Source organism: Gambusia affinis, linkage group LG04 (genome assembly GCF_019740435.1).
Source record: "Gambusia affinis linkage group LG04, SWU_Gaff_1.0, whole genome shotgun sequence".
Taxonomy (NCBI): Eukaryota; Metazoa; Chordata; class Actinopteri; order Cyprinodontiformes; family Poeciliidae; genus Gambusia; species Gambusia affinis.
In genome coordinates, this window is record NC_057871.1 from 16,186,348 (window position 1) to 16,208,956 (window position 22,609).

General features: G+C 37.6%; 2 protein-coding genes across 2 annotated transcripts; both read left to right on the forward strand.

Annotated features, from left to right (window-relative positions):
* Positions 1-1,464: 1,464 nt before the first annotated feature.
* On the forward strand, positions 1,465-4,054 carry LOC122829050 (aly/REF export factor 2-like). The gene is made up of 6 exons (XM_044113258.1): positions 1,465-1,824; positions 2,877-3,023; positions 3,106-3,253; positions 3,341-3,389; positions 3,484-3,646; positions 3,745-4,054. The coding sequence occupies exons 1-6, from the start codon at positions 1,624-1,626 to the stop codon at positions 3,763-3,765; spliced, it is 729 nt and encodes a 242-aa protein (XP_043969193.1). The 5' UTR covers positions 1,465-1,623; the 3' UTR covers positions 3,766-4,054.
* A 529-nt stretch (positions 4,055-4,583) lies between these two features.
* Positions 4,584-21,924, forward strand: LOC122829051 (rho GDP-dissociation inhibitor 1-like). Its single transcript, XM_044113259.1, has 6 exons — positions 4,584-4,722; positions 10,243-10,431; positions 15,675-15,758; positions 17,379-17,455; positions 17,910-17,973; positions 20,303-21,924. The coding sequence occupies exons 2-6, from the start codon at positions 10,245-10,247 to the stop codon at positions 20,500-20,502; spliced, it is 612 nt and encodes a 203-aa protein (XP_043969194.1). The 5' UTR covers positions 4,584-4,722; positions 10,243-10,244; the 3' UTR covers positions 20,503-21,924.
* Positions 21,925-22,609: the final 685 nt, after the last annotated feature.

Genomic DNA, 22,609 nt, shown 5'->3' on the forward strand with positions numbered 1-22,609 from the left:
TACAGTAGACCAGCTTTACTATAAAATACATTTACAGTTTTATGCTATAAACTACATTTACAGTAAAGCAGTTATAACTGCAAATCACACTCACAGTAAAAATTAACTGTGAAATATCATGACAGTAAAGGTACTGTAGAATGGTAATTACAGTAACTTACAGGCAACACTGTTGCCAGTAAGTTACTGTAGAATGGCAATTACAGTAACTTACTGGCAACACTGTTGCCAGTAAGTTGCCAGTAAGTTACTGTAGAATGGCAATTACAGTAACTTACTGGCAACACTGTTGCCAGTAAGTTGCCAGTAAGTTACTGTAGAATGGCAATTACAGTAACTTACAGGCAACACTGTTGCCAGTAAGTTACTGTAGAATGGCAACTACAGTAACTTACTGGCAACACTGTTGCCAGCAAGATACTGTAGAATGGCAATTCCACTAACTTACTGGCAACAGTGTTGCCAGTAAGGTACTGTAAAATTACAATAAAAAGTCTAACAGTGTGGCTGTTCTGTGAAGACGGCAGAGGTTTCTTACAGGTCAAACAATGCTAAGACCAAGGAATCAGCACAGCAGACAGGTTGGGGTAAAAATGGTAGAGAGGTTTACAGTAGGGGTAGTTTATAACAAAATATACATAGAGTAGAACATATGTTTTTAATCCATCAACTAAATGGAAAGAGCATTGCACATCTTCAAACACACAAAGACGATACCATCTGGCTACATTTACTGCCTGGAAAAGGAGAGTATTTATCAGGGAAGCAACCAAGATGCAGGAGACCAGAGATCAACAGCTCAGGTAGGTGAATATGTTGACAGGATTAGTTGTGTGTCTAACCCTTATGGAAAACTAGAAAAAGGACCGTCAAAATAAAGCCTCTCTACAATCTACCCAAAGTCATGTAGGAGACCAGACAAATGCATGGAAGAAGGTACTGTGGAAGACAGCAAAATTTCAGACATTGTGCATTGCTCTGAACAAACTGTCCATTGCGACAAATAAGTTGCAGCATTATGCTATGAGGAAACATTTCTTTACCAGGGAAGTTTATGGGAAGATGAGTAAAACATTTTTCTCAGCATTGTAATAAAAAATATTAGAAACCACCTTCAACTTTATTAAGTCACTTAACAAGCAGTGTCTACTCTTGAAATATAATATCTACTTAAAATATGAATACCAATAAAATTGCTACATTATCCTTGGTTCATTTTTAGATGCAAAAGGCAATTTCATTTTAAGTACACTTAAAGAACATAGAGCTTTATTACAATTACTTGAACTAAAGGGAACATATATTGTTGTAATATAAAGTAGTCATCCAGATCTAGGCGTATTTAAAGTTTAGTGGTTCTTCTAAAAGGGAAAAGCGTTTCCAAACGAATTTTGTTGTTTTAGGAGAACTGGTCACTCAATATATGGCGGAAGTGGCACATGCTCGTTGTCACTCCGACCCAGTAGGTGTCAGTAACACAAAGCAAACTTGCAACACAACCAGAAGAAGAACAAGGACGGATCGCAGGCTGATTTCAACATCGCGCCAACGTAAATCAGTTGGTAAACGTCGCAAGTTTATCGTCCATTTCCATTATTAGCTTCAGAAAGTTTAAACGACGCCATGGCTGATAAGATGAGCATGTCTCTGGATGAGATTATCAAGATGAATAAGAGAGAGGGCCGCGGCGGACAAGGAGGAGGCTTCAGGCGGGGAGGAAGTTCAGGTCGAGCCGGTGGATCGTCGAGGCCGCCGGTGGCGGCGAGGAGCCGAGAGAACAACTTTCACCGCGACAGGAACAACAGAGCAGCTCCTTACACCAGAGTAAGACAGAGAGGCTTTAAATAGTTGGTCGTTTGTGTCTGAGCAGTACTCGCTATAACTAGCTATAACTCTCTATTGTTTAAATCTTGGTAAATGGACGCGCATCAGTACCTGGACCACTTTATTTAAAACTAGTTTGTTTTTTGGCTGCAAACCCCTTTCCTACTGGCAGCAATGACAAATTCCTGTTCAGAAATATTTCCACGAAACAGATGGACTGTCGCAATGTTGGAACAGGAGAAATGCCACCCATTGCTGCACAGTCTAGATTTAAATGCTATTTTTGTATGTAAACATAAGTATAGGAGAAGGTATTACAAGAAGCCTAATTACAAAGAATAGGAATATAATCTGATAAAGCCTGTACAACTTGTAAACTTCAGGCGACCAAAGAAAAACCCTGGGTTTGAATGTAAAATGCATGAGGCCACATTTAATGCTGGCAGCATGCTGTTTAGAGTAAACAGCATGCTGTTTGCTCTAAAAATAACACGTTAAAGCTGATGTTAAAGGGACTAACTCCATGGTCAGCAATATCACATAAAAAAAAAAAAAAACATAAATAAAAATAACAAAAACTGGATAGCTTTTATCCAGTGAAAAGCTGTCAGGCTTTGTTTAAGTTGGCACATGAAATTATCTTTGTGGATCATATTTTTTTAAAGTTTCCATTTGAGACATGTTTGAGGTAGAAAGTGAAAGTATTGGGGAAAAGGTTTTTCATATTCTTGGTTCTAAAGAGTATTATAAAGGGATCGGCCAAATTCCACTACAGGTTTAAAGTCTTTGAAGGTGTTTTGAATGCCATTTTTACTACTAGTAACATGAAATGATCGAACTAAAACAGCATTGTGCAAATCAATCAACCTCAGTTTTTTCAAAAGACAACACAGTAGATGTGGAGGAGAATAACCTTTAATGGTCAACCCAGACATCAAACTATAAACAAAATAAAGAATAATTCAGTGGGTTGCCCATATACCTCTGTGTTCATGCTTGTCCCTGTGAAATTCAGTACTTTTATTATAACATTAAATTTTTGCTCTCTACAGCCCAGAGAGCTGCCAGACAAATGGCAGCATGACATGTTTGAGGAGAATGAAAGTGGAGGAAGTACAGTACCAGAAAGAAGAGTAGACGGTAGCAGCAAGCTTCTGATTTCTAATCTGGATTTCGGCGTTTCTGATTCCGATATTAAGGTGGTTTTGCAAATTCTTTTCAATCTTGTTTCCTCTAACTGTGAGGTGCCCACATAACTTACATTAACGCTCTGCTCTTCAGGAGCTGTTTGAAGAATTTGGCCCCATAAAGACTGCATCGGTACACTATGACCGGTCGGGCCGGAGTAAAGGAGTGGCAGATGTCTACTTTGTAAATAAAGCTGATGCCATCAAAGCCATGAAGAATTATAATGGTGTTCCTCTTGATGGTGAGTTTATTTTATTTTTTTGTAACTGTTATCTATTTCTTGGGTGTCACAATAGAGGTTCATGATGTCATTGCTTTTGCTTTTCAGGCCGTCCTATGAAAATCCAGCAAGAATCATCAGAAGTTCAAACGCAGAGGTATGCAAATTTTGATAGCAGGTGATATATTTTACTTTTGCTTTTTGTTTTAGAGTGAAGAAATATAAGTGATTTTTTTTTGGTGTGTATGTAGCTCAAGCGGAGGTTTTGACCGCAGCAGGCTCGGTCAGCCCCGGTTTGAAAGAAGACCAGGTGGGAGCAGTGGAGGTTTCAGAGGTCGAGGGAGGGGAGGTGAAAGAAAACCCCAGCTGTCAGCAGAGGAGTTAGATGCTCAGTTGGACGCTTACAAGTCAGAGGTATGCTACTGAATAGCACTTTCTTTGTTGTTGTTTCTACTTTCTCTGTATATGTTCATATTGATAATTTTATGATTGTGATCTCTTTCTTGTTTTAGAGTCAGATGGACACCAGTTAAGAACGCTCAGGGTGCTTCTTGTTTTTTTTTTTTTTGTTTGTTTTTTTTTTAACAGTATAATGCATCAAACGTTTTGAAGCCGTTTTATTTCAAGGACCATTGTGTAAACATTTTTATTGTATAATTTTTTTTCATTGCTGTGTTTAGGGCAATTTTGTTTTGAGAATAAATTCAGTTTATATGAACAATAAATTGCCCAAAGCAAGTAGTTCCATTTGGATTCCTTTTTTATATTGTAAATGTGATTCTGTGACAGTCTGTTTACTGTAACAATAAATGTTGATATGAATCAATGTTGTCATTTGTCACTATCTCGCCAGCATGTTGGCATAAAGAAACATATCAGCAAGGTGTCCAGAGCAAGGACTAAAACTGTCACGTTTTCTGTATTTAGCCTCGTCTGTCTGTTGCTTACTTGTCGTTTGAGGTCTGGTGTGAAGTCTGTGAAGGACTGGGGAGCCATTTCATCTTGGAAGTGTCACAGACCCACTGCCTACATTACACAACACATTGATATAATTCATGCAAAACGAAACCTGATCAAGTACTAAGTACCTTTATTGTGCTGCAGGTTAAATTTCAGTAGCCTCCCGTTTATGTATTACAAGTAATTTTTATTTATCTAAATATTGTATTTGTCTGAGAAGCAGACTTTTGAGTGCCCAGAAGTATCTATTTTAATTTTATTCAAATTATTTGAAATTATTTTACTCTACATATCAATTCTGTCTAATCCTGGTATTATTTCAAGACGCCATTGTTCACGTTAATGCAGGAAGTAAAGACTGTTAAATATCACCGCGCGGCAGTACGTCAGCCGCGTGCAGCGCGCGCGGCCCCGTGCCTGTAAACGGGGCGGCGCCTTTCCCTTGTTCGCCATACTTGCACAAGGGCTCAGAGCAACGAACGCACTTACTGCAGAGGCACCTGAAATCACTGCGGCTTTTTAACTTTAAGGTGAGTCCTCGCGGTGTAAAAGCCATCCTATAACATTGATCTGAATCTATTTCTTGTCTTCGCTCTGCTTTGAGTCAGTCTTGATGCTGCTCGCGCTCTGACGGATGATAACTTGTCACGCTCATGCTAGCCGCAAGGCACAGTTAGCTTGGCTGGATTGTTTCCTAGCCGCCTGTCTTTTTTCCTCGTCCCACCCTGTAAGAAAGGGCCGACGCCTAGAAAAGTTGAGCCTTATTTTTAAAATGTTTATTCATTCAATAATATAACGTTGTTAATTTTGAGAACTGCTTTACTGTCGCTGAAGTGTTGTAGTGTAAAAAGCAGCATATGCAACGTTTTTTTTTCTGGAAAAAAAATCCCCCAATCCTGTTTGTTAGCTTGTAGCCTTCACATTCATGACATTTACACTTTTTTCAGAGGAGCAGTTTATATTAATCACTATGGTAGGAATGCATTTTCCTCTTTACATCCTTCACCTCTTCCATGAATTATTTTTTTAATATATTATTACTACCTTAGGGCTACACATATGACCAAAATACAAATGAAATGTAACTTGCCATTGCACTGACGTCTTTATCAGGCTTGATTAAAATATATATATATAACCTTGTTTTAGGATCTTTCACAGTTATAATTCTGTAGCTATACTTTATAGGTACAGCATTAAAGTGTTGCTCTAATCTACCTATGTCATTGTAAAATTTAATAGTAGAAAAACAAAACAATAACTGCTGTCATATTTTCAGCTGTAAAGATTTAAAGTATTTCATCAAACCATCAATGGAGGAAATTATTTTGAATTTCTAAAGTAACATTGCCAATGATACTGTTTGTTTTTCCAATCATCTTCAATTATGTTTGTCATTTACCACATTTATAATAACTTTAAGTATTTCCCATGGTAAAAATGAATAAGAATGTTATATATAACAACCCATTCAGTAAAATAAGTGAAGTTGGACGAACAAAGAGGGACACGACTGCTAATAGATCAGATTTTATTTGAATTCACTTTGTAAAGGGATATGATTTTTAAGATGGCCAGCACCATCATAGAAGCTGATGATAATGCAATAAAGTGTTTTTTTTCTGTATGCCATGCTGTCACTTAAGAAGAGCTGTATAATAACAACTTCTGGTGGTTTTTGCCTTTTTATGCATTGATCAGTATGAGATTCTCATGGTTTTGAAGTATTATGATGATAATTATTGTAAGTTTCTGACATTTGCCCTGATGTACCATATTCACTTTTATTCAAAAGAGACAAGCAGCAACTATTCCTTTTGCTTCAGGATATTGTCTATATTATGTTTTATATAGCATTTATTAATTTTGTGATATAAACTTTAGCAAAACAAATATAAACACCCATTTTATATTGGTATTATTTTGTGTTTGTTTTGAAAAGTTATCTTTTCCTGCTGTACTCTCTTTAAAGCTCACCAGCAAAAAAAAAAAAAAAAAGCAGAAAAATATTTGAGTTTGGATGTTGGTTTTAAATTGTAACACAATAAACATAAAAGTGACAATGAAAATTATAAATTAATCGTAGTTTCTTTTTTTGGCAGGAGATCACAGATAGATTGTAGGGTTGTAACAATATGATCCTGAATACAGTCACAATCTCAGAAACAGATATTCCTCCTGAAATTAAAAAGCATTAACTAGACGGCATCAGTAGATCAGTTTGGTCAGACAGGGCAATTGTAATAATATAGAGCACAGTATAATTGCATATAATCACAGCTGTGATTGTTGACACTCTAAAGCATATGTGTCAAACTCCAGGCCTGGGGGCCAAATATATCTCACTGTAGCTTTTTATGTGGCCCTCTAAGCTCCAAATTACATCAATAAGTCCTTCCAGTTTTTCACAAATCCTCAAATTCACACAAAATCAACAGATCCCCACATTTTTTCTGATCTTTCTGAAAATTTGTCAAAAACATTGGGTTTAATTGACTGCTGCCTCACTCTTATTTGGTGTCAAGTTATAGTCCATGATTGACACACTGAGCTTTAAAAAGCCACCTTTATCATCATACATTAGCGTAAATATTGTAACAATTCTTTACAAATATCTCCAAATTAGCATCACACAAAATGTGAGTTTGATTACAAAAAACACAAAAACAATCTCAAAATCCTGGAGAGACTCTAATATTTTAACAGTTTAATGGCACAACCAGCCATTTAAGAACATTCAGATTTTTGATGTGGCCCCAAATGAAACTGACTTTGACAGTGGGAAAAAACCCCCAACTTGAATCTTGCTGTAAACTTTTAGGGTTAGCAGACGCAGTCAATTAGTTAATTGTGTTAAATCACAACTCGTATCAGAATATAATTTACCAAGGGCCATAATTTTGCAAAGAGTTTAAGGGATATATGAGAAATATTAAAGAAGCTACAGCTCATAATGGTGCAATGCAATCAGAAGTGGCACCAAATCATGCATCAACACAGACCGCATAAGAGAGACAAGATATAGAAGTGAAGAATCCCAAAGTTTGGTTTATAGGAACTTCTGCTGCACCAGTGTATAAGGACCCAGCATCATTCACTCTCCTTTTGTGTAAAGTTTCCTGTTCTATTCAGTGGTTGGCCTGATTGTTTCTACACAGAGCTGGGTGTGGTGATTCTCTCTCATAGGATTACTATGAATCCTTTGAATCTCATGTGAGCACTTTGTGTGTTACTTCAGTACAAGAGAACAATTTGACAGGATGGGTAAGAAATTAAGTTATTTTGAGAATTTATCTACTAAGGCACAAGTCAACATTGGTCATTATCTCACAACTACTGGAGACATGGAGACTCTTCAATTAGCCTTTTCTATGGAAGAGAGAGAAACACTGAGTCATCAGTTACATAATTTATTTACTCTGAGGGCCTCTTGTTTACCAGCTTCTCATTTGGTAATTTATATATAGTGTCGTTCTAAATTTTGTCTCTTGCAGATTTGATTTATTATTTGTGATGATTTTTTTTCAATAAAATGTTTCCAGTCAATAATTCCAAGTCGTCCATTCTCTGCACAGGTTACTGTAAATGGCTGTAGAAAAATTTATGAGGCTCCTCTAGTTTTGTGTAAAGTTGCATTAAAATTTTACCCCTAATAACATCCACATATCCAGAGGGATGCTCGAAGATGTACATAGATCTTTATTTTTATGAAAAAGAAAGCGTGGGAAAAGAAACCTTTTGACTTTTTTCTGGTCTGTAGAAGACCAAATGTATCTAGGTTTTGTGGAAAATTGAATCAGGATTTATGAGGCAATTTTTTTTGCAAGGAGGACAACTTGTTTAGCACTAGAGCTTCTCATGCTATGTGCTGCTGGTACCGTGGCTTCGACATTCCTGTCATGACTGCTAGTTTGAGCAGATCAGATAGGAGACCAGGACAGAGGTATGCACAGAGATTCACACTTTACTGGGGATGTAGAATCATTGTGATCATATGTCTATAATGTAAGGATGAAACATCAGAGTCTATGCAATCAGCCTGAGGTTGCTAATAAGGTATCTTCTCTGGTCCCCTCATACAGAAGTCCTCTAAATGCTGCATGGGGTCTTGAAGTCAAGAGTCATCTAGGGTGATTGTACAAAGAGAAATGATCAAGATCCCTCTGTGTGCATGCACCAAGTTTGTGAAATTTTCTATCCGAGAAGACTAAATCCAATCATTTTGTCAGACTGGGTCTGTACAAAGCATTAACAGCAGTGGATTCGTTCTCTAAAACGTGTGTGCAAATATGGTCTTCACTGTGTTCAATGAAGAACATAAATTTATTTGAAGGTTATTTAAACAAATTTAAGTTCTAATAAGCAAGTCCGGCACCGTACATAAAAATATTATTAGTTTACTGTGGGATGGAGATGAGAGCAAATATCTTGAAAAAATAAGTAAAAGCTTGTTGAACCATAACTAACTTGTGTCCTTGAAATGTCTGAAACTTGTTTCCACCCATTGTTAAATCAGTTTTAATTTGTAGCTCTATGCAGCGTGAACAAATGTCCCATTGTGCCTGACCAGCTATTCAACATTCAAGGATCTACTGTTTTTCTGTGACTGAAAAAAATGGCCCTAATAATGTGGCTGCAGCCAATTACTTTCACTGTTTTTAACCTAATAAAAACTTAAGCTTTCTAAATAATTTAACTAAAATCTGGAGGGTGCTCTGAGAATCTCTTCACTGTTCCATAAATTGATAAAGTTATACTCTTTAATATTTTTATTAAAGAATCTTAAGAAATCAGTCATCTTTAAACAGTTGGTGTCATTTCAAATATTTTATTGATATTCCAAGTCCTTAAAGAGATAAACATGTCGCTTTGGACTTTCCTGGCTGGATATGTGTTAAATAAAATTAACATCTACAAAGATAATATTTAATGTGAGTGTGTTGTGATCATTTAACGGTTAATTGCTCATTACCGAAATCCCTGTGGGATAATTTAAGTAATATATTTACCTTGGTTCTGTGCTGATCTATGGGGTCGTTACATGACTTTACCCAAATGTCTCTGCACAGCTTTAACCTGTAAATTCTCCAAAAAGAGCCCCATCATTCAGTTTACTGCTCTGTTTTCCTCATCGGACTGCTGTAGCTAAGTTGCTACACCAAATTTTTCTTAAAACATCATCCTGCGCTAAGACAGTAATTCACAAGACTTGACACAAATCCTAGAGATTTAAAATATTTAGACTCTATTGCTTCAGTCTCCCAACATGTCTGTGGGGCTGTTGCAGGCTGTGGGTGGGATGGCTGTAATGTGAATGTCAAGACTCTTGGAGTAAACAAAGCTCTTCCTGCTTTTGTTATTCTCTCTGTTCCTGCAAAGGAAATCATTCCAGTGTTAACCTCCTAAGCTCTTCCATGGGGAAGCGCAGAAGGACTATTATTCGCTTTCATAATAGCCAGCAGTTCTGGCTGCATTGGAGCCTTTATTCTTGATGTTATTGGTCTTTATGAGGACAAAATAAATGCTATTAATATTCTTAGTTCGAAGGAATTTCCTGGACAGCAGCGCATATTTTATAAAAATAACTCCAACATAAATATTAATGTAGTAAATGTAACGAGTGCAAGAAGCTGTCTTTTTTGTTAATTTTTTTTTTAACATCCCTGTTGGCTCAGGTTTGTCATTCCAGTGCATGTCAGTTGTTCAACCATGACCTAGTCCTAGACTTTGCCATATCCTGGTGGAGACGCTTTCTGTCATGTGACCCATGACACCTAATTCAATTCATGACTCATTTTGATAACGTTACCTCAGCGCAGGTTTCAGATAGCAGAGCTGGGGCAGCAGCATCACGATAAATGAGGCCTGTTGTACAACCTGACAGCAGCACATCAGATGCATTGCACTACAGAATACAAAACCTCTTTAATCAGGATTTGAAATTAGGGTGGTTAAATGTATCTATAGGTGTTTATCTTTTTTTTTTTTTACATTCCTAAATTCTCAGCTTGCTTTGCTGCTATTCTGATGTATGTTATTAATTCCTCCAGACATGGCTGAGGATGAGGTGACCCCAGAGCAGCTAGCAGCCATTGCCGCCGAAAATGAGGAGCCAGAGCCAGTAAACTATAAACCACCAGCGCAGAAGTCTGTGAAAGAGATCCAGGAGTTGGATAAAGATGACGAAAGTCTACGCAAATACAAAGAAGCCCTGCTTGGCCCCGGGATCACTGAAGCTGGTATGTCAGAGTATGATTAGGTGCCTGATTGGGGGAGGAGGTGCTGCTGCTGTTGAAATTGTTTCTAGAGTTTCATGGTTTAAGAAGCTTAAATCCTAAATCCCTTGTGGTGGTCAAAATTGCTTTTGCTGTGGGATTGTGTTGGAAATGAGGCTAATTATTTGCCTGAGATATAGAGATTAACGGCTGACGTGTTGTTTTTGTAAGCTGTAGTAAAAAAACCCCAAAAAAACCAGAAGAACTAAAAAATATTCTGCTGCAAGTATAGTGTTTATAGAAAATGTTTTTGTCTGTAAGAAGCAAGGGATCTGTAGGTAAACCAAATGTAATGCTATGACGTGTTTTTACAAACCGTCTTTAAATGGACCGTGAGAGCACACACTGTCGGTTTTACATCTGTGTGGATCAGCAAGGGGAGATGTGCTGCTGAGCAGAACAGCACGCCGGTGTGCGTTAGTTATGGCAGCAAACCAGCCAAAGTCAAAGAGCTGGCCTTTTTTTTTTTTTTTTTTTTTTTTTTTTCAAAATTAACTGAGTAAATTGAGTCGAACTGCTGGATTCAGATAATATTTGTTAAATGACGACAAACACATCCAGAGCAATACATCACATTAAGCTCATTAACAAGAATACTAATGTTGTTGTTATCTATGGTAAGAGATGGGAAGTAGCCAGTTACATTTACTTTAGCAATTTTATAAAAAAAAAAAAGAACTTTACGAAGTAACTTTATTGCAGTGTACTTTTTTGCTTTTACTCGATTCTTATGAATTCTTTCTTTTCTTTCTTGAGTGAAATTTCTTCATACTCTGTTCAATACAAGTAACTTCAACAAAGTAAGAAACTTATTTTAACCATAAATGTATGAGATACAGAAACACCTACATACTTGTTTCTATACCAGCTTTGTTGTTCTAATGTTGTTTTCTCTCTGATGAGCCTGTTGGGTCATTTGGACATTAATAAGATACAATAAACATATGGACTCTGGAAGTACTTTACCTTGTCCTAATATAAACATTACCTACTGTATGTATGTATTATTTTATGTCAAATTAATAGTAGAAAAAAAAATATTTGCGAAAGACCTGAATGTCTTTGGTATATATTTTGTGGTCATTTTTAAAAATGTAGTCTTTAAAATGCCATAATTGGCACCTGATTTATATTGTATTTGCTTGACATTATTTTAAAAATATTAAATCAGATTTTCTGATCACTTATGTAGCCTTTAGTTTTATCAAACACTTCTTTTTTTTATTTATTTTTTTACTCTGGAGCAGTTTCTTGGAAAGCTACTCTTTTACTTGAGTAAAAGTATGTAAAGGTAAAGTAAGTAGTGCTGCTGCTCTTAAGTACAATTTTTGGCTTTTCTACCCACTTCTGCCAATGCTGGTTATTCAATTCCTGGAATAAAACCAATGACCTTTTCATTGCTGTGCAGAAGTTTTGGTCACTATTGCTTTTCACATATTTAAAGTAAATCTCTATTGTCATAATAGAGCAGAGAGTCAGGGAGGAGACATTAGACCAGAGGCCAGCAGCAGGGACGATGATGCAGGGTCTTCTCAGGTAAGATTGTAACTTACTGAGAGGAAGAGAGATCTGTTGCAGGGGGGATCCAGGCAGGTACCAGAACAGGGTTTCTACAGATATTTCAGAATCATTTTCATTCACACCAAAATATTCTTACCTGTATAGCTAGCATACTTTTACAGTTTATTTCTCACACCTCTTTGTCTGATCTTTGCATTTAAACTAAACAGACTTCAAATATTGGAAACTTTAGTATCTTAGATTTTTGCAACATATGAAGCGAACGTTTATGCTAGTCTACGAATAATTACTCATCAATGATTGGTGACTCATGCACATCTTACATGTCATTGTACATATTGATAAAAAACATAGTTATTTTATTTTACACAAAGGTTTTTGGATTTATATTAAATACAAAGCTCAATTACTGGACCCATAGAAATAAGCTGTAACCTCCCAACTAAATTCCTCTGGATCTGGGTCTCTGTTTCCTAATGTCATTTCCCAATAATACCCCATAACTTACTCAAGGATTACAACAAATAGAACCATATGACTGATTGTATGATGAGAAGCATGTGTTGTACAAAATGCAACTAAAATGGGCATCGTATCCTCAAATATCAATTTCATGCATACTCGTTAAAAATATGGCCTCATTAGTGAATTTCTGCATTAACTGCATCAAGAATTTTGTTTCTGGTAGAAAATGAGGCAGAGATCTTCCACATCATAATAAAACAAAATGAAATTAATTGCAACATTTTTATCTGCATTTAATAAAAAAATGTAAACTACTTAGAACTTTTTCAATAATCGTTAACTAATCTTTATTTGCATTAAAGCAAACTGCTGGCCAGCTTTTGGATGCTTCCAGTGGTAATTTAAATATTTTTGGTGAAGTTGAGCTGCTCTAAAATAAATTTATTTTCAGTCAGAAGACCCATGTTGGTCAAATTAAAGAGTTAAGTCTGCTTGGAGTATGAATAATTTTGAACTAAACTGTGTTCATTATGTTATAAGTTCTTAAACGAGACAACATAAAAATATCTTGTATTGATGTGAATACACACTCTCTCCTGGTTGACCTTATGTTGGATCAGTGATGTGATCAGCTTGGTTCTTCATGGTTTTCCAGCACTGTGATCCAGTATCCATCGGATTGAACCATGAATCCATTTGTTTCTAATTATTTTTGCTACACTGCAACCAAGAACCTAAGTCTAATTACCAAAGAGAGTGCCTGAACTACAGCAGAAGTGTCCCAGTTTCAGCTCCCTGGAGCTCACATATTTGAACAGCTGCAGGATGCAGGACTCGCATCATACACAGGCCTCCTGCAGCGCTGCAGCAACTGCACTAATAAATACTTCAAGAGTTCCAGAATAGCTTTAAGGAACTTAGAAATACTTACAGTAATCTTTGGGTTTTGCTGTAATCTCAAAGTATATTGAGGGTATATTAGCATGTCAGAGTGACCACGTTAGTTCAAATAATTTTCACTACAGCAAATGTCTGAACTGCTGGATACCACCAACTATACATTTCTCAGATTGGTGGGAATATGCGTAAATAGCCTTACTCCTTGCCTCCAGACTGACCCACTGTGGTGCAGATGACTACAGATCTTCATATCTGATTGTTGTGTATCCCAATAGTTGTCAGCTCTGGTGCTCTGTGCTGTGTGTTTTAGGTGTTTCCCTGCTGCACACAAACGACTTAATTACATAGATGATTAAGAGGTTTCTGCAGCATTGTTGGCATGCTGGAGGCTTAATGAAATTATTATTTGAGTTGGATGGATTGGGGGTAGTGGACTCTCTATAGAGTCATGGTTTGGAAATACTTATCCAGCTGATGTCTGTGCTGCAGTTTGAGATGCATTTTTCAGGACACTGCATCTGTGTAATGCCGTACAATAAAGGTTGCTTGAAGAATCAAATTTGGATCTGTCTGTAAAGTTTGAGCTCTTAGCCTTTGGTTAGCAATGACCTGAAACTAAACTTGTAAAGAAGAAGACACAATTTGTGGTTCTTGTCATGTGAGGTTTAAAAAAAATGACACTAAAATGTCTAAAATGTTTTTTTGTTTAGCCACATACAAACGATTTAATGTTGTCCACTAACTTCCCTCAGCACTGACATGTAAACCTAACGCAATGCAGTCAGAGATACTGATACTAAAAAGAGAGCATCTCTGCCAGTCTCAGGGTTGTGTGTTGAATTACCAAAGTGGCCTAATTCACTTCCTCCAGAGAACATATCTGAGTTACTGTAGAGTCCCATAGTGGTTCACTTTACACCGTTGTTTCTGACACTTTGCATTATAATTGGTGATGTGACACTTGGACACTCAGCCATGGAAACCAGTTCAATGCTTCCCATTCACTGTTCTTGAGCTGATCTGATTTCCACATGAAGTTTGAAAACCTGGACCAGAAGCACTGAGCCTCATGACTGATTTTACATCATGGCCGCCACCTTGTGACGGAGTTGCTGCCTTCACCCATCACTTTGACTTTGCCAACAATGCAAATAACACTCGAGTGTGGAATATTTACTAGATAAGACGTTTTGACTGAACTGCTTGTACAGGGGGCTTCCTGTCATGACACCATGCTGGAATTCATTCAGCTCCTGAGCGACTCAATCTTTAATGCTGGATTTTATGTTTATGTGGGCAGAAATGTTCAGAACCCCTAAGTTCAGTGATTTGGTTTGCAGTATGACATATGCTTTAAGATAGACAATCCTTTAAAAATGTCAGTACAGTCTAATTATTCTGTTGCTCATTAAGCAAAAGTCACGCAACAGTCAAATGTGACCCATTTTTCACTGTGGTGTGAAACACCCAATTCTAATCTTTTCTACCAAAAAAAAAAAAAAAAAAGACTGATGTATGCCACTTTAATATCTGGAACTATATCAGATATCCAATAGCTTTCAAAGCATCTGAATGGTCATGTCACAGTTTATGTGACTTTTTCTGTTAATTTGAGACATGCACCATAATTCTGAGCCAGAAGAATCAAGATACAGTAAACTTGGATGTAAATAATGTTTAAAAATTATAATTTTGGGATATTATGAAAGAGGTCTTTGTCAGTGAAGCTCATTACATCATAATCCCACCACTCCTGGTCCAACTATGGATCCAAACAGACTTCTGTGCACAAGTTGGAGTCAGTGCTCCACAAAAGACCATTTCTATTAGTTGTGCATTCTTTTTTATCAGCGCCTTCATCTTATGATTATGCAGCAGTATTGCCATCTCCCATTGTTGAACTGCAATATTGATGCATAGAGTGCGACAGTCATCATTGCTGCCATGTGACATTCTTCTTCTGCGCATCGCTTTGGAGTCGTAAACCGTTCACACAGAAGTCTGATTGCGGAAGCAGAAAAAAAAAAAAAAATCACATTTCAGAAAAACATCTGAATCGAGCATCAAGACCTGCTTTGTGACCCGTAGCCTAACGGAAATTGTTCCTGTTGTGGGAAGCTGATATTTTAAATTTAAATTTTTGCCACATATCTTGAACTGAGAAAAGTTGATTATAAATTCTATTTTGGGCTTGGATGGGATGTTATTTCTAACATTTGTTCCTACAAAGCAATCGCCAACATTTGTTAGCATCCTTTAGAAAAGGACTCTCTTGTAAGTGTATTAATCTAAATATAAATTTTTTTTTAAATCCCATCCAGATCCAAATGCTCCTAATGTCCAGGTGACCCGAATGTCTCTCGTTTGTGAAAGTGCACCAAATCCCCTGGTCCTGGACCTGCAAGGTGAGCCCATTTTTTTTTTTCATCCAATTTGCACAATATTTTCCTATATTTATGTTCTTTTTTTTTTTTTAAACTGGGGTCAAAATGTCTATCCAGAAAACTACAAGAGGTCTGAATGCAGCCAAATGTTTTTAAGATAATCTCGTATGTAACAGCAAAAATAAACAGAGCCTTACTTTCCTCACACCACCACACATCTCCGTATCCTGTGTCGAATCTGGAAGTGCTCCTGAACGTATTTTACACAGTTGAAGTCATTTTTCTCCCAGTGGAAAATCTCCAGCTGGCCATAATTTGTCAGTGCAGAACATTCTGTCCTGTGTCTGCTGCGTGTTCCTTCACAACATTGCAGCTTTTTGAAACTTCTCATTCGATTATGACGGCGTGCGCTGCAGATGCAATGGAGACCATGCTGAGTTGGTGTCACGTTTTCAATATTTCCACTGAATCTGAGAGCCAGCAAGATTAGTTCTGGTGTGCTTAGCTTAAGTAGTGAACCGTTGGATATATTTACATTTGATACGCTGAACAATGTGCGTGAATAATTTAATCTACCTCCTCTTTACAAAGTGTTGTCTTAAAGAAAAGTTTGTATGCATTAATTAGTAGAGGTGTCTTATTTATATGGACGCAGTAAGAATCTGCTGATAAGTCATTGATGAAGCAAACTCGTAATAAAAATAAGAATAAAAATAAAGTAATAGGAGATGGAGAATCTACATAGCACGAAGTTTGGGTCAGGAAAGCTGGACATGGGGTCACCACACAAGGGACCCCCCGTTCATTTTTAGACTCCTCTAGTTCAGGACTTGGAAGATGATCAGTGCATGTAAACTACTGTGTTTGTCTGCATGTCCAATAGATTTCTTTCACTTAAACAAATGTATTACGTTTAAGTGTTCAGAATAAAAAAAGCAAACAAACAAAAAAAAAATAACTCAGGGCCCAGAGTCTATAAAGAATTTATATTTATTTGTGCGCCTGCATCAAAATATGGGTTTAAATGAGGTGGGTGTGAGGAAGAGGCTCTTCAGAAACCTAAAAATAAAACTTAAGTTATTGTTTGTAGTTTCTCCGCTGAGTTGTCCTACTTACAGCGCTGTAAGCTTTGCTGAAGAGCCAGACTTTCTTGCAATGTTTTTAAAGCAATCTTAAAGATTTCCTAATAGATTGTAATGATGTGGGAAAAAAAAAAAAATTTTCTAAATTGTGATAAAATTTTAACAACTTTACACAAAAAAATAAAAACCGGATAATTATGCTGAAATATTCAGATCACAAAACAATTCCAATTTGTGCTTAGTGTAGAAAATAACTACTTTTTACTTTTTTTTTTGCCCAGAAAAAACCCCAAAACTTTAATCTTTAAAACTGACATCTTCAGGCTGCTACAAAGTCAGAAAATTCATTATGTTATATATTGAGAACTGATGTTAATTGGCCTTAATGGAAAAAAAAAAAGTTTTGCTGCAAATTTCAGAACCGGCAGCATACTGGCATTAAGTATGACAGATATATTAAATTTTTTTTAATGAAATAAGGGAGTATCTAATTTGGCGTGGGACTCTTGCTGTTTGATTTCTGTCTTCAATTCTCATGACGGTCCAACTTTCCTTACAGGAGACCTAGAAGCCTTTAAGAAGCAGGCCTTTGTGCTAAAGGAGGGAGTAGAATACAAAATAAAAATCAGCTTTAAGGTAAGAGCTCATGTCGGTCTTTTTTAGGAGTTATCTTTTTCGTCAAATATAGATATACATAGTTATGTAGTAGTTATAGCAAAGATTCAGTCTGACTGTAATATCCCTGAAATTGTAGAGTAATGCCTCAAAGACACAGAATCCACTTTCTGTTGTTCTGAGACTCTCTAAGTCTGTTACCATGGTGATATCTCCCAGCCGGTTTTAGTTTGTGTTTTGAGGGGAAATGATGATAACTAATTTTACTGTCAGGCCCAATAATTTAGTTTTCCATCTATATTTTTTATCCACTGCAGCTCATTTCAGGTCTGCTAAACTCGAGGAATTCACTTTGCAGAAGAGAAAAAAAAGAAGAAAAAAAAAACCAAATTTTATTCAACTCTTGCTGTGAAACAATAAACACTAATTTGTAAGATTTATCTGTTAATATCTCAAATGATGTCTGTGTTCTCAGGTGAACAAGGAGATTGTTTCAGGCCTGAAGTACGTGCAGCAGACATTCAGGAAAGGAATGAAAAGTGAGTCAGCAGCTTCTCCTGATGTCTTTTGAGCCGCTTGTCCACAGACATTACCCCGCTGACTCTGAAGCTCAGCAGGCTCTGTCCAAAACCAAACGGTAGTGAGGAATCCCTGCAGCCAAATCCCTCACAGACGCTCATCTGGAGATCCACTCCACTTCAAAGGCCATTTGGCTTTGCATCACCTGTCGCTAAACTAACGCTGTAAACAGCTGTCAGTTGGTTGGCAAATGTTTATATTGTTACATTTCCTCTAAAGCGTCCAGACTGGGAAAAAAAGTAAAAATCCTTAAAGTAACTGCTTGGTTTGTCTCTATTTCATTCTGCTTTTAAGAGACATAATTGAAGGTGACTATTTACACTTACGCTAATGAAAAATGTCACAACTGTGATAAATGTCTCTGCTGTTAATTAAAAATCTTAGGCTACAATATGCACTCTATAGTCAAACTGTATTTTAGTTAATTATTTCTTAGGCATATATTTTGATCCAGCTCAATCTTCTGTAAATGTTTTTTTTTTTTTCTTTTCTAATTTTCTTCCTAAAATGACCAGGTTGTATCGTGAGTTTTTCCAGTCTTAAAAAGATCTAAAGTTAAATTTTTCCAGGATTGAAAAGTATCAAAATTAGATCCTCCACACCTCCTTTGCTGTCTTTGTCCACATAATAAAAATTTGAATTTATAGAAACTGTTCCAACAACTTAGCTGATGGCTTTTACGTCAAATATTCATACAGTCGTCCGTCTGTCCGGCCGTTTGCACATCCATCCTGTTTATTAATTTAATATAATCTTTCACGTTCACATCTGCCCATCAAACTGGTCGTCCTCTGTCCGACATCCAATCTGCCCATTCCTTAAATAAACAATTCATTCAATCCCCCTTCATTCATTTGTTATCTAACTGATAATTTTTCTTCCATCCAGCAAATCGTCCACTCGTTATCTTTGTCATATCTGTCGTCCGTCCATTCTGTCCTCCCTGTCAAATCTCTGCAGTTCTGAGCTCAGAAACCGACTGGGAGCTCTGGAACTGGAATCTTAAAAACTTTTGGCATTTTGACTTGGAAAATTTGAGGGAACCCTGTTTAAAATAAAAATGCAGATGCAAGATAATTTATGCCAGCAGGTGGCGTGATTTTACCGTTTAATGGTAGCTGTGACATAAAACCTTGGCTCTTTTTCTGGTTCAGACACGTTTAATAGAACCACGGACATTTAAGAGAATTTCTGATGATCACGGCTTTCCTAAAAACCAGTAAGACGGTTTTTGTGACCTTTTAGGTTTGATTTAGATGCAATGCTGTTCTGATGGTCACCATGGAAACCTGAACTGGACAGCAGCTGGGCATTTGGCAGTGATTATTTTTTTTTTTTTTCACATCTCTGCTGTTAACAGGTACTGTAACAGATTCAGCAATGATTAAGTGGACAGGAAGTTCTCACACTGCCGGTGAGGTTTTTTTGGGAAACAGATTTCCCACAGAGCTCAAAAAGATGTTCCAATTTACAGAACATAAAAGCCAGAGGTAATAAAAATAAATAGGAATAAGGTGAGCCTGTGACAGATAAAACATACGACGCAGTATCAACCAGTAATATAGTAATGGGTATGGTCAACTAACATGTTGTAAAGATGATAACATAACTAGCCAATAGAGTGAGAGTTTTCAAGTCAATAACCTAATGATGTTTTATACAACAGACGTGTTTCAAATGTGGTCTTTATATGGAGGCTAGATCATTTACTAAGTTTATTTTTGATTAACAAAATGCAAAAACGTTTACCTGTAAGTGAACATTTTATTGATGCTCACTTACAGCCTGCTGCATTCACAGGTTTAGTTAACAGGTTTCACAGGTTTAATTAAATAAGAATGTTAATTCTTATTTAATCCAAATTAAATTCAGATAGATAAATAAGAATATCTGAATGCAAAGCTGCATTCGGTTGTTATCTTCTTGGAATCGTCTTGTGCCTATCAGTATTTTGAAAAACAGAACTTTTTGTTTTCAAATTGAATGTTGCAGAAATTCTTATGTTTTTGTTTTCGACATGGCTTCATTATTCATTTTCGATCTAATCTTGAATGAACTCATTACCTTAAAAATAAACTAAACCTAATTTTGTTGACGTGATAAAACTAACAATGGGCTTAAAATCGTGTTATCAGAAGACAAGACAATAGAACTTGGACCTCTGTACAGATGTGATTGGGATTTCGTCATCTAGATATTGAACAGAATCAAACTAAGAGCAACAAACCATAAAACACACAGAGTTAGTGAAGACAAACTGACAAACACCATTTTCTGTTTTCTTGACAGTCGACAAGTCAGACTACATGGTGGGCAGCTACGGCCCGCGCCCGAATGAATACGACTTCCTGACCACGATAGAGGAGGCTCCTAAAGGCATGCTGGCCCGCGGCAACTACGTCATCAAATCCAAGTTTACCGACGACGACAAGCATGACCACCTGTCCTGGGAGTGGAACCTCAACATCAAGAAAGACTGGAACGATTAAAAGAGGCCTTTGTGTTTGGGACGGAGGGTTGTTCCCCTCGCCCCTCCCCTCCTCCTTCCCTCCTCCCATCCTCATCCTGTTGTCCGCCATTTCTGCCTTCTTTGTTGTTACTTTGCATTTCATGCTCTCATGCCTTAGTTGTGGCCTGACTGTCTTAAGCTCGCCCTGCCCTCCATCACTTCTTCCCTCCGTCCATTTCATCACTACCTGCACGACGGCTCATTGGTTGCTCACGAAACCTCCTCTGTTCTCAGACCTGCTATGTAGCACCAAGCCTCCTTCACACCCAGCTTCGGTTCTCCTGGTTTTAGCTGCTTGAAGAGATTAACCCCTTCCCCCCCAGCCAGAATGGTGTCTTCCTCTTTCAGTATGAAGTACATGTGGACAAGCAACTGTACAATCAACTTTTGTTTGCCTTTTTTTATATCTAATTGTATCAATGGTTGTGTAATGTGACTGTATTCACATGTTAATCAGCTGTTGTATTCATAGCTAACCCCACCGCATCCGCTCTGCCCTTCCCTCCCACACACTACCGTCCCCTCGCTTGGTGTCTTTTGATACAAGAACCGATACCTGCCTTGTAACAGTTCGATCGGAGCTGCTCCGTAGCACCTTCACTAAATGTATTCGCCCACCCCGCCCCTCCATCCAGGAGGCTGGGGCCAAAGTCAACAAGGGAGTGTCGAGTAGAAAAGTAGCTGCCTTATGTCTAAACTTATCAACGTGTCTTCAGTGTACGAGCAGCTCTCTCCTATCAGTTGGTCTGTTCCCGAAAGGCTTTGTTTCATCACCGTCCGTCCGTCGCCCTGCTGTAGTGGAGATTGTTACCTGCACAAGCCCACCGCTCACCCCTCCACCAATCTGAATTAATTCCTGCTCTCTGGAGTTGACTGAATGTTGCGACTGAATTGGGGGGAAAAAAAACGAACACAAAGTATTGGTAACCTTTGCCTGTCCCAGCCGTGAGGCCTTAGTACCAAACTACAGTCATGTGGAGGAAAACTAACATTATGAAGCTGTTTTTGCTTATTGTTCCCTTTTTGCCTTATTGTACGCCATTCTCACTACATTGTTCATTTTGATTGTCAAGAGGAGGCGTGGAGGAGGCTGAGCCAGGCACCGCCTGCTGCTGCCGCCGCCGCCGGAGACCTCGGCGGTGTCTGGGCTCAACCTGCTGACTGACCCACCCACAACATGAGATCAGGTGACACTAAACTAACCAATGTTGGATAAAATTAAACTTGTACTGTACCAGAACATCTGGATGTAAAACACTTTGTTCTCGTTGCTATGTTTATTTTTCCTGCGCCATACATTCCTTCACATTGTACAGTTTCTATGAAAACGCTGGCATGCTGGTGGGGTGTATTGTATCATCATTTGTGGTTGCTCTTATTGGTCAATAAAGATTTTGCTCAACTTGGCCTCTGATGGCAGTGTTTTGCAGTGAAGTAGTGCTACAGCATGTGATTAACAGGGAATTTGAAGATTCTTTCACCATCGATGCTTTAGTTTATCTTTGCGGAAATGGTCTTTGGCTCACCTGCAGAGTGTGACAGAGTTTTTGGCACTAAGTTGAATTGAAACAAATTTAAAGTCGATGCCTCTATCAAGTGAATCAGTTTAAAATCTCCACGAGTTCCTGTTAGAGAACTGCTGCAAAGGTTGGCACCTTGAGGACACCAGGTCTCCATAGCAACAGTTGGGTAAATCTTTTAAACTAGCCTGTTTCTGTCCTTCACTAGTCTTTCACTAACTCTACTGGAAGCCTACATACTATATTATCCAGACTGTCTGAGTCTTTGACTCTCACGGTAAAAATACTAAAGATTACAAATGTTTTTCTTTTGTGAGTGTAAAGATGGCTGAACACAAGAAGAATCAAAGAAACGGACTAATGGACACCACAAAGTTAATAAAGAAGTACATTTTTAAAATGGAAATATTCTTCCATACTCATTGTTTCCTGACTAATTCAGACCTCGAAAATAATCAAATTCCAATTTTTGAGTGGTATAGTTGGTGTCACTCACTGTTGCCTGTAGTGAGAAGGTCCAGGGTTTGAATCTCTATGGTCTTTCTGAATGGAGACCGACTGTTTTCC